Genomic DNA, 12,855 nt, shown 5'->3' on the forward strand with positions numbered 1-12,855 from the left:
TTACTGCTTGCAAAATCTGATCATGGTACAGGCCAGGTATTTGTTCTGCGATTCTTGTAGGTCTGTACAATGCAGTAACTTTATAATCAAACTCGCGTGCCACCAAGAAAAAAGAAATAAGATTTTAAGAACTGGAACGAGTTGATTGGCTCACAGTTTTCTTTTACTTTTATAAATGCAAATGCAATTTGAGGGGAAAAGGTAAAGGTTAAGGGTAGCACTGGGAGGTGGAGGGTGCGAGTAAGCGAGCTGCATGCACCCAGCCAATCAGGGTCAAGGAACAATCTTGCCCAGCCAATTAGCATCTGCCCCTGCTTTCAAAAAATAATTTGTCATTTTCAGTAAGGGGGTGCGGAGCAATTTTCAAAGTGAAACTCCCCACAGACTTTCCCTTTGAAAATTCCAACAGTAGCAGGTATTCTTTACCCCACATACTTTACAGGCCCTAAACCCACCCCCAGTGCCACACCTTTTCCCTCAGTGTGTATACCTTTACCTACAGCCAGAAGCAGGGCAAATTTTAGAGGAGATTTTCCATAGAAAAACACCCATGCCTCCATAGAAATTGCTGTGCAGATTGCCCCCATTAATCTTCGTTTAAACAAGTATCTTATTCTTTAAATAAAATTTCAGTATGAAGGTCAGGCAGTGGCTTTTGTCCTAACCCATTTTCTCCTAGGCTGAAAGGCCGAGCTTGGGTAGAGTTTGGCTGTAGAGCAAAGTTAGAATAGCTCCCCTTCCTTGGCCAAGGAAAGCAGGATGGCCTTGGGTGTGTTCTCGAAGAGCGCGGCCCGGTTCTGCTGCTCTCCCTTCTTGACCCAGTGGCCGTAGATGCGGAAGGCGCAGGCGTCGATCAGCTTGCGGATGGGCTTCATGGCATAGGGGTCTCGGATGACGATCTCCTTGGTGACGGGTTTCACTCGCCGGTAGTATTGGTAAATGCGCACGGAGGCGAGCACAGTCAGGCAGACCACCTGAAACAGAGAGGGGGGATCTCTGATGGACTGTGGGTTTAAAAGGAACCTTCTTTTGAAGCAAAATCAAAATGGCAGCTGCACAACACATACCGCTAATAAGTATTTCATTCAGTCCTTTACCAATTAAAACCCCGGCACTTCCATCTTTCCTGCCATCACTGCATCGATGATAGCACAGCTTTTCGATTTGTTCTCAGATAGGTGAAGAGCAGTGGCCTTGGAGCAGTTGGAGTAAGGGACTGGAAAGCGGGGCTGAAATCTCACTTGCCCCATGGACACTCCTTGAGACCTTGGACAAGTTGTTTTATCAGGTACAAATTTAGGCCTAGATTGTTCATTCCCCTATAAATATTAGCGGAATGAAGAGCCGTGGCCAGAAAAGGGCCGGGGGGGGGGGGTGGGTGTGTGGGCGATAGTGTGCACTCGGCCGCATCGTGGTGGTGCGTTTTCTCCCGCCGTAATTGCAGCTACGGCCCTCACTATCTCCCCCATCGCGACCCTGCAAAAGGTGTAGCTATTTCCGGCGCTACTGCCAGCGATAATGTGTAAAACATTATCGCCCACCGCGCTTCGGGACCAAAATTTTGTTAACCCTGCCCTAACCCCTTTTTTACTTCCCTCATTTTAATTTTAATGTCGCAATGCGGTCGTCATTGCGTGCGTTAGGGCGGTGTCACACGCAATAACAGCCCATTGCGTTTTGTTAGCTTTTTGGGGCGGGGACGTGTAGCTGAATTTATAATCAGGGCTGCTGGTTTTTCGAGGCCATGGGAAGGGCCACAAAAATTGGCCCCTCCTATGGAATTGGCCAAGCCTGGCCAAATTGCTACAGGAGACCTGGTACTCTCTCAAAACAAAAGCTCTGGCGGCAGCGGACAGGGCGTTTTCCTCTCTCGCGCCCATCCGCCCCGGAGGAGAAACATTGGTGGCAGTGGGACAGCACAATCTACCGCCCAGCCTCGCATCCCATCACTCGCAGGATCCTGCTGTGAACCGGGAGGACCAGGACGGCAGCCTTGCTTCACTCTGGGCTCGTCTTCTTCCCTTCCAGGCCCAAGCATCACGCTTTGAACCGTGTGCTTCAAAGTGCGTCGCTTGGGCCTAGCAGGGAGGAAGAGGAGGTGCTGCAAGGCTACTGCCCTCTGCTTCCTGTTTCACTGCAGGAGTGAGTGAGTGAGTGAAGGGATCCTGGGGCGGAGGGAAGGAGGGAGTATTGTGATGGGGGGGGGGAGGATGAACCAGGGTAAATGAGGGGCTCATGGGAGGGAGTGAAGCAGTACGAGAGATTTGGGGGAGGATGTAAAAGCAGAAGAATGAGGGAATTAAAGGGGGCTTTGGAAGGGGGAGGGGCAAGGGAAAGAGGAATGGGGTGCGATTGTGGGGGCTGTGGCTTCTTCACCTCATCCCCAATACTATTCCTTTCTTCCCACCTCCCCATCCATGAGCCTTCCTCCTCCTCTCCCAATCCTCCCTCTTCACATTCCCCTTCCTTATCTTCCCTCTCCCGCTGCTCCCCCATCCCTTATCTCCCCACCCCTTCTGCCTAAGATTCCATCTTCATTTCCCTCCTCTTACCATTCCCAGATCCCTTTCCCTCCTTTCCCAGCCCTCGTTACTAAGACCCCATTTTTTCTAATAAAGAACTAAATAAATGAACTGACAGCTAAATTCCAGTAGGCTATTAAGCTAGCCTGCTAAATTGGGGGCCTAACTGGGAGGAGTGGAGTTAGCTGATGATCCGATATTCAGAGTTAGCTGGGTTTCTTATCCGGCTAAGTCTGTTCAGGCCAAGAGCTGTCTTCTCCTTAGCTGGCTAACTTTAAGATAGACTGCACTACTGAATATACCTCCAAAGTTAGAAGAATAAGTTTATCTGGCTAACTCTGCTATCTGGACTGTCTAGATCTGTACTTCATAAATACTACAGAATATTGAAAAATCTGCCACCCGTTAGCTTCATTTGAAAAGGTGAGCTAAAAAAATCCCAAAACTTGAAATGAAAAATGATCTCATTGGTATGTGGCGGTTTGATTTTGCAGGGGGTGGTTTTGATAGCATTTTTTTTTTTTTAATGAAGGTGGCCATACTCTCTCAGTATATCTGGATTGCTCAAAATAGCATCTTGTTCACTTCATTACTCATCTCTCCTAGAATGTGTTTAGTTTAGTTTTTTTTTTTAATTCCATCTCATTTGGAGATAAAAGGTTTACATCCCCCTCCCTCTGTTTTGTTTTTAAATGCCCTTCATTGCGTCCCTCCTCCAAGCCTGCTTTGGGTATATCAGGTTTGACACTTGAGGAGCAGCACCTCGGGTAAAAAAGACTTTAAGATAACAGGAAAGGGTAATATCTCCTCAGACACTAAATACAAGTCAGAACACAAAGGGGACCTAGCGATGGATTTTGATGTAATTAGCATCTGCATTGCTACCACAGCGTTTCTAAATATAGTCTGAGGGGAAGGGGAGAGAGACCTGGAAGCATTTAGGGTACCTTAAATTTCCGGTAAGGACTGAAGTGCCGCACTTCCTCCACCACGTACTGCTGGAAGAAGGGATGTGCCAGAGCCTCCTCGGCTGTGTACCTCCTGTCCGGATTCACCACCAGCAGCCGCGCTATCTGCGGAGAAGGAAATCCATTAACATGCACAGCCCCCACCCCCCCCTCTTTATGACCTTAGATCAGTGGTACCAAAACTGGTCCTCATACTCTCTTTCTCATCCCACCCCCCCCCACCCCCCATATCGTTGGGCTTTCAAGATATCCGTAACAAATATGCATGAGATATTTGCCGGCCCTAATTTAAATATTTTAGTTTACTGAATCGCGCGCACAGGACACTATATCGGCCTGAAAAGGAGCCAGGAGGAAACGGCCCCCACCCCTCCCCCACCCCTCCCCCAACATTCCCACCAAAACCAAAAATTTTTTTTTGTTTCCTAGCATTCAGCTTTCTTTGGGCTTTTAGGTCTTTGCCAACTTGCGACACTTCTGTGCCGCAGGCTGGCAGCCTCTCCCCCGCCACGGCATCTGAATCCTAAGAGAGGTACTTGGGGGCAGGGGGAGTGCGCTATGGAAAGCCAGGTGACCTTAGGTATAGGGCGCGGTGCCGGTTGCCTACCAGATCCTTGACGGTGTCCGACCTGTCGTCCCACTCCGGAGAGCCGAACTGGTAGTCTCCGCTCATAATCATGCGTAGCATTAGCATCTGCTTTCTGTGCCAGAAGGGAGGGGAGCCAGCCAGCAGGGTGTACATGATCACGCCAGAGCTCCACCTGCACTCCAGAGAACAAAGCCGGCATGTGACTAGGCCTTACCAGGACGCACGTAAAAGATAGCTCGGATCTTCAGAATACCAAATTCTCCGGCTACTTGCTTCAGTTGTGCCCTTCTTGGATCTTATTCATGATCCTCCTCTCTTTTTTGGTCCAAACATATTTTCCTAGCATGTAGACAGATGGACTCAGGACCAGTGGGTTTATGCTCCCCTGCCAGCAGATGGAGATGGAGTAAGGATTTGCCCATGGAGTGGATATCGATTCCAAAAGATTTACGGGTAAGCCGTCATCCAGTCCCTAGATCAGGGCATCTATAATCTTATTGGGGTTCAGTGTTTATGATTGATTGAGTACAGTTACAGTTATCCATTTTTAATCAAGTTTTCTCGATAGTATGTCCACAGTGGCTTTTGAAGAGAATACTGAAGGGTTGAGGTCACTGCAGGGGTGTAGCTAGGGTGATGTTAGCTTTGAAACCTGACTCCATCTCCATCTGCTGGCAGGGGAGCATAAACCCACTGGTTCTGAGTCCATCTGTCTACATGCTAGGAAAATATGTTTGGACCAAAAAAGAGAGGAGGATCATGAATAAGGGTTATATTTACTGTGACGTCACAGTAAATATAACCCTGCAGTGACCCCAGCCTGCCAGTATTCTCCGTCTCCAGCAGATGGTGGACGTACATCTCCCTGTGGGGATTGCTTTGAGCTTTTTGAAAGGAGAAATTTTAAATTCTAAATTCAGGAAAAAAAAGCCCCACTCTCCTGTGGTGATACCTAAAGGTCTTTCCCCCAGTTGAGAATTCTTGAGGCGATTTCCATGGTCCCTCAGAGGTGTGCCTTGGTCCGGGAGCTGGGTTTCCTGGTGTGGACTTAGCTGCTAGTTCAGCTGAAAGGCAGCGGGTGCAGGAGGCCGAGCTCAGCAGTGACGGCAAATGCCCTCTCCCTCTGCAGCCGGAGACCCTCTCAGTACTCAGCCAGTAAGCGCTGAGCTCAGGTAAGGTTTAAAAAAAAAAGGAATAAGTTTTACATGAGTCAGAGACAGAGGGGTTTCAGGGCTTCCTCCGATCCCCGTTTTCGGTGTGCCGTGCCGACATTTGTTCCCGCTCCCGTTGGGGATGGGGAACTAGGCAGCCTGGTGGGTTGAGCAGCCCTTGGGGGGCTAGGTCCCACACTTAGGCTTTTTTTTGCATGCTGTGTGCTAGGCCGCAGCAGCCATTTGTACATATTCTGCTGCCCTCTACAGGCCGTCGGTGTGCGCAGTGTGTTGGCTCTGCACACACGTGTGCTTGGTTTTTGGGCACGCTTTTTACATGCACAAACTTTTTTTTTTTTTTTTTTAATTAATAATTTTTATTGAACAGAATGCAATAATAGCGAACATTCATATGTATTACACAAACATAGCAATACACCGCACATCAACTCAATAGCAATGTAATCATATTCACATATGTGCATAAATAAAAAAATAATAAGTAATAACTGCTATAATGGTCTGAAGCATATTCCTCATCTGGAGTCCATACACAATTTGAACAATAACAATCACTGTTCCTTATCCCTTTTGTGAAGTCCCCCTCCCTTCCCTCACCACCTTCCCCCCTCTCCCCCTCTCCCCCTCCCTCCCGCACACTCTAGTCAACAACTCATGTGGGTTGTGATTATTAAATGATCTTTCACCTCACGAGCACCGTATCCCCCGAGGGCTGTTGGTTGAGAGTCTGTTACGGGTATACGTGGAACCAAGACAGGTGACCACTTACCTTGTCTCGAGAGACGCAGCGGATGTCAATCAGGAGTCAGCCAGCAGACAGGGTGGTCCAATAAGCAGTCCAGGTCTGTGTAAACAGAAGATTACAATATCCAAGAGACGATCCGGGTCAGGGCTGGCAGCAGGCAACGATAATCCAAGGTAGTCCAGGTCAGGGCAGGCAGCAGGCAGCAGGCAATGATAATCCAGAGTCAGTCCAGGTCAGGGCAGGCAGCAGACAAGAATAATCCAAGAGGCTATCCGGGTCAAGGCAGGCAGCAGGCAACGATAATCCAAAGTCAGACCAGGTCAGGCGACAGCAAGCAACAGGAATCACAGCAAGCAGCAAACCAGAACTACTTGTGGCCGAAGCAGCGAAGAGGAGAAAGACTCTCTTTAAATACCCAAGCCTTCCCATGCAGAACAAGACCTCCGTCAGCGTCTGACGTCACAAGGGGACGTGGCCTCATCCCGATTCGCGCAGAGCCGCACCAAGGAGGAAGTCAGTCTCGGGGAGGAACGCCGGTGCTCGGGAGCTCTCTTGCAGGTAACAGTACCCCCCATGCAAGGACCTCCTCTCCTCTCCCTAGGTCTGGGCTTGAGAGGAAAACGCTGATGGAATTTCTTGAGCAGATGAGGTGCCTGGATATTATGAACAGGCTCCCACGTCTTCTCTTCGGGTCCAAAGTTCTTCCAAGAAATTAAATATTGTAGTTGTCCCCTGCATCTTCTGGAATCCAAAATATCCTCAACCTCAAATTGATTATCATTCTGTATGAAGTGCGTAATAACCGTCCTCCTTCTGGAGGGCCAAGAAAAAATTGCAGGTTTGAGCAGGGAAATGTGGAAGATGTCATGAATGCGCAGAGAGGAAGGTAACCGCAGTTTGAAGGTTACAGCATTAATCTGCTTCTCAATAGGGAAAGGCCCAATAAAGCGAGGTGCAAACTTCAAGAACGGCATGCGCAATCAAAGATTGCGCGTGCTCAACCAGACGAGATCTCCTGCCTGGAATCGAGGGGCCGGAGTTCTCATCTTGTCCGCTTGGACCTTCATTTTACCGACATTCTTTAATAGTAATGCTCGTGTCTCTCTCCATAAGCTAGTTATATGGTATTGTTGACAGCCGGACATATAGAAGACGTGGCCATGGGTAACGGGAGCCGTGGGTGTCTTCCAAAAACAACAAAAAAGGGGGACCTCCCCGTAGCTTGAGCCAGATGATTGTTGTGACATATCTCTGCCCAAACCAACAAAGAGGCCCAATTATCTTGTCGTTTATTGACATAAGATCGAAGGAAAGTCTTTAAGGATTGATTCGTACGTTCTGTAAGTCCATTAGTTTGAGGATGATAGGCGGAAGAGAATTCAAGCTTAATCTTTAGAAGTTTGCACAGTTCTGTCCAAAATCGAGCTGTAAATTGCACACCCCTATCCGAAACAATGCTAAGAGGTAGACCATGCAGGCTAAAAATGTGTTGAATGAAGAGTCTAGCTAGTTCTGACGCAGAGGGTAGTCCTGGAAGTGGAACGAAATGAGCCATTCTGGAAAAGCGGTCTATCACTACCCATATTACAGTATTATTGTCTGATGTCGGAAGATCAGTGATAAAATCGGTGGCAATGTGAGTCCACGGTTTGGTGGGAACTGGTAACGGTTGAAGCAGGCCCAAGGGCCTCCGCCTAGGACTCTTCTGGGCTGCGCAGACAGAACAGGAATCTACATAAGCCTTGATATCCTTTTTCCATTGAGGCCACCAATAATGTCTAGATACCAGATCTCTAGTACGGGAAATCCCAGCGTGACCTGCTAATTGTGCATCATGTGCCCAACGCAGCACTTTTAACCTCAGACATTTGGGAACCACAGTCTTACCAATGGAGACCGTAAATGTAGCGGCGAGCAGAATTTTTGCAAGGTCTATTATGTATTGGGGAGGTTCAGGCATATCATCAAGGTTAAAGCTTCTCGAGAGAGCGTCCGCCCGCAAATTCTTTTGTGCAGGTCAAAAATGGAGGACAAAATTGAATCTGCTAAAAAAAGTGCCCACAGAGCCTGCCGGGGATTTAACCATGTGCTTTCGCTAGGTATTCTAAATTTTTATGATCTGTATAGACAGTTACAGTATGTCGGGAACCCTCTAGGAGATGACGCCATTCTTCAAAGGCTAATTTTATGGCCAAAAGTTCCCGATCTCCAATGGTATAATTTTTCTCTGCTGATGAAAATTTTTTTGAAAAGAAGGCGCATGTCACCAATTTCCCATCGTCCGTTGGCTGTAATAAAACCGCACCAACCCCCACAGCAGAAGCGTCAACTTCAAGAATAAAAGGTTTGTTGGAGTCGGGACGCCGAAGACAGGGGTCCTTGATTAATTCCTTCTTTAATTTAAGAAAGGCATGAACAGCCTCTTCCGGCCAATTCTGAATGGGTGCTCCTTTCTTTGTGAGAGCAGTCAGAGGAGCCACCAATGAAGAAAAATCTGGAATAAATTGTCTATAGTAATTAGAGAATCCCAGAAATCTTTGTAAAGCTTTCAATCCTGTAGGTTGCGGCCAGTTCAAAATGGCTTTGAGTTTATCCAGGTCCATGGATAACCCTTTATTGGAGATAATATATCCTAGGAATGGTAACTGGTTCTTATGAAACATATACTTCTCTAATTTGGCATAAAGTTTATGTTCTCTGAGGCATTGAAGAACCTGTCGCACATGCTCCTGATGTTGTTCCATGATGTCGGAGAATATTAATATATCGTCCAAATAGACAATAACATGAGAATAGAGAATGTCACGAAATATATCATTGATCATGGCTTGAAATACGGCAGGAGCGTTACAAAGTCCAAACGGCATTACCCTGTATTCATAATGTCCATCATGCGTATTAAAGGACGTCTTCCATTCATCCCCTTCTCTAATTCTAATTAGGTTGTAGGCCGCTCTTAAATCCAGCTTAGTAAAAACTTGAGCTCCTTTAATCGGATCAAATAATTCTGAAATAAGAGGAATAGGGTATCTATTCTTCCTGGTGATATTGTTTAACCCCCGATAATCAATACAAGGTCTTAAAGTTCCATCTTTCTTCTTTACAAAAAAGAATCCTGCCCCAGCAGGTGAGGTGGAAGGTCTTATAAATCCTCGTGCTAAATTCTCCTGAATATATAGAGTCAAAGCTGCTGATTTGGGTTCAGATAGGGCATAAATCCTGCCCCTGGGAGGACCTTCCCTGGAAGAATGTCGATAGCACAATCGATGAGGTGGTAGTGATTCTGCCTGTTGTTGGCTAAAGACATCTGCGAATTCTTCATAAGGAGCGGGAATAGGTGAAGAAATCTGTGTATGGTGGATTTGACAATTCTGAACTTTCTTTAAACAGTTCTGAAAACAGAAGGGGCTCCAACTAACCAATTGTAGAGAAGCCAAGTGCAGTCGGGGTTGATGCATTCGTAACCAGGGTAGACCCAATATCACTTGGTTGACTGAAGATGGGAGAACATAAAGTTGAATACTCTCTTGATGAAGAACCCCAGAACTCATAAGGATGGGTTTGGTAATCTGAGATATTCAAATGCCCAGAGGCTGTCCGGATACAGAGGTAACCGAAAGAGGAATGGGTAACGACTCCACAGGAATTTGATGACTCTTTACCAGGCTCTTCTCTATGAAATTGCCGGCCGCGCCTGACTCTATGAAAGCCTGGAATGTAATAGGTTCCTGTTTAATGGCGATGGTTACTGGAATCAGTAGCTGGGGAGAGGGGATAGTGGGACCCAGGGAGGCCTCTCCTACCCGACCTAGGTCCGAGAGTTTCCCGATTTGTTGGGACATTTGTTAACGAAATGACCTGCCCCGGCACAGTACGTATATAGATTTCTCAGTCTTCGCAGTTGACGTTCCTCCGGAGATAATCGGAATCTGTCAATCTGCATGGGTTCATCGGTGTTAACGGGCTCCTCAGACGGCCGTGGAACTACAATAGGTCATTGAAAGGTTGGAGCCAACCGAAATGTTCTACGGTTGGCCGAATGTTCTCGTGCTCTTTCTTGAAACCGTAAATCCAAACGGATGGCTAAGCGGATAAGTTCCTCCAGAGATTCCAGGGGATCCCTGCCCGCCAATTCATCCTTTATACTTTCCGACAATCCTTGTCGAAAGATAGCGGTGAGACTGTCCTCTCCCCAAGCGAGCTCCGCTGCCAAGGTCCGAAATTGAATAGCATATTCACCCACTGAGCGAGAGCCTTGTTTGATCTGTAGTAAATCATTGGCCGCTGAAGTCGATCGTCTCGGTTCATCGAAAATGAAACGAAATTCTTTCAAAAATCTGTCCAGATTGTTAAGGATGGGGTCATCTCTCTCCCATAAAGGCGAGGCCCAAGCCAGAGCTGAACCCTCCAGCAAAGACAAGATGAAGGTAACTTTAGTCTTATCTGAGGGGAACGAAGATGGCTGAAGTGAAAAGTGCATTCGACACTGTGCAGAAGTTCCGTTGAAACGCGGTGGAGGAGGTAGACGTATAGGGTTAAGTGAAGCATTGACGGAGGCTACTGAAGTTGCAGGTGTATGTGCAATGGCATCCATGCGGGCGACTAGCCGGTCTAGGACTCCAGTAATTTGATCGAGAACCCCCTGCTGTTGTTGTAGCCGGGACGCCAAACCGGGAATAGCCTGAAGTGCGATCAAATCAACTGGTTCCATGGCTTCGGCCAACTGTTACGGGTATACGTGGAACCAAGACAGGTGACCACTTACCTTGTCTCGAGAGACGCAGCGGACGTCAATCAGGAGTCAGCCAGCAGACAGGGTTGTCCAATAAGTAGTCCAGGTCTGTGTAAACAGCAGATTACAATATCCAAGAGACGATCCGGGTCAGGGCTGGCAGCAGGCAACAATAATCCAAGGTAGTCCAGGTTAGGGCAGGCAGCAGGCAAGAATAATCCAAAGTCAGTCCAGGTCAGGGCAGGCAGCAGACAAGAATAATCCAAGAGGCTATCCTGGTCAAGGCAGGCAGCAGGCAACGATAATCCAAAGTCAGACCAGGTCAGGCGACAGCAAGCAACAGGAATCACAGCAAGCAGCAAACCAGAACTACTTGTGGCCGAAGCAGCAAAGAGGAGAAAGACTCTCTTTAAATACCCAAGCCTTCCCGCGCAGAACAAGACCTCCGTCGGCATCTGACGTCACAAGGGAGCGTGGCCTCGTCTAGATTCGCGCGGAGCCGCGCCAAGGAGGAAGTCAGTCCCGAGGAGGAACGCCAGCGCTCGGGAGCTCTCTTGCAGGTAACAGAGTCTGCCTGCACAAACTTTTTTACTTGCTTAATTTGGTGCACAGGTTGTACTTGCGCCTTGCTGCTTCAGGCGCAGTCCTCCACTTCCCCCATTTCTGTCCAGTCAGACCCTCAGCTGGTGGCTCCTCCCTCTTCCAGTCCAATGCTTAAGCATCGGGGCTCGCCTTGGCTCCCTGCGGGTGTTCCTGACAGGAATCCGGATGGTACTGATAATGAGATTAATCTGGATTCCCTGGAAGATGAGGAAATTCCTCCAGCGCTGGAACCCTATCGAACCATGTTGTGGTTCTTTCATAGAGATGAAATGCCGGCCCTGATTTCCCAGACCTTGAAACAGCTGGGGGTCCCTGGTTCGGATGCTATGTCAGAGCCGAGGAAGAATCCCATTTTGGTTTCCTCACGTAAAGTCTCTTGTTTTTTCCTGGTGATGGATGGATGCCATTCAGGAACTGATTGATCTGGAATGGGATGCTCCAGAGGCAAATTTTAAAGGGGGTCGGGCATCGGAAGGCCTGTACCTCCTGGATCTGGCTGTGAGCGAGAGTTTCCATTTTCCCAAAGTGGATACTCTTGTATGTGCCGTGTCAAAGCAGATGACTATCTCCGTAGAGGGAGGAGCAGCCTTGAAGGATGCACATGATAGAAGGATTGAGGCTAATCTTAAACAGTGGCGATGACTTTACAGATTGCCTCCTGTTGCGCCCTAGTGGTGCAATCTTGTCTGCTTCTCTCTCAGGAGGTTGATGAGTCTGGAGGAAATTCCAGAGCGGTTATGTAGTCTGCTGCTGCCTTTTTAACAGACGCAGGCTGTGATATGGTCCAGATCTCAGCCAGAGGAGTGGCTTCGGCTATAGCAGCCGGGCATCAACTCTGGTTGCGAAATTGGTCAGCTGACACAGCTTCTAAAGCTAATCTTACCAAGATGCCCTTTAAAGGCTCGCTCTTGTTTTGTAGCGAATTGGAGAAACTGGCCAGTAAGTGGGGCGAATCTCCAGTGCCTTGGTTGCTGGAGGATAAGAAACAGCTACAGCGCCCCTTTGGTATGAGGGGTCGTTTCTGGAGTTCCAGGCATTTTCCTCCCTACAGAGGAACGACCTTTTAGCGGACTTGGCCTTTTGGTAGGTCTCAGTCCTTTCATCCCCAGCAGCCCAAGAGAAGAGAGGATTCAGGTGGTGGACCTTCCCAAGCTTCCCAATGAAGGTTTGCCGACCCACCTTCTGGAACAGGAAATAAAGGGATGTCTCTCTCTCTCTCTTTTATCGGAGGTGGGTCGAGATCATGTCGGACCAGTGGGTCCTGGATGGATCATGTTCATGGTGTCCCCTTGCCACTCCCTGCAGAAGAAGCAGGCAGTGGATTTCATGCTTCAAAGGCTCCTCAGACTGAGGGCTGTAGTTCCAGTGCCCACGTCTCAAGAAAGTGTGGGGCGATATTCCATTTATTTTGTTGTGCCCAAGAAGGAGGGCTCCTTTCATCCCATCTTGGATCTGAAGAGGGTCAACCGTCACTTGAAGGTGATTAATTTTCAAATGGAAACCTTTCACTCTGTGATAATGGCG

The 12,855-nt window shown here is 48.1% G+C and overlaps 1 protein-coding gene across 6 annotated transcripts in view; it reads right to left on the reverse strand.

The window, feature by feature from the left end:
- Nucleotides 1–104: 104 nt before the first annotated feature.
- Nucleotides 105–12,855, reverse strand: part of PHKG1 (phosphorylase kinase catalytic subunit gamma 1) — a 43,127-nt gene continuing 30,376 nt past the window's right edge. For 5 of the 6 annotated variants that reach the window (XM_029612285.1, XM_029612283.1, XM_029612284.1 and 2 more), the window contains 3 exons: nt 4,098–4,251; nt 3,470–3,595; nt 723–974 (listed from right to left, as the gene is read on the reverse strand). In XM_029612285.1, coding sequence (XP_029468145.1) covers nt 723–974; nt 3,470–3,595; nt 4,098–4,251 — 532 coding nt within the window. Of the gene's footprint in view, nt 975–3,469; nt 3,596–4,097; nt 4,252–12,855 lie in introns of all 6 variants that reach the window. The other variant, XM_029612289.1, reaches the window with a different exon arrangement.

This window comes from Rhinatrema bivittatum, chromosome 8 (assembly GCF_901001135.1).
Source record: "Rhinatrema bivittatum chromosome 8, aRhiBiv1.1, whole genome shotgun sequence".
Taxonomy (NCBI): domain Eukaryota; kingdom Metazoa; phylum Chordata; class Amphibia; order Gymnophiona; family Rhinatrematidae; genus Rhinatrema; species Rhinatrema bivittatum.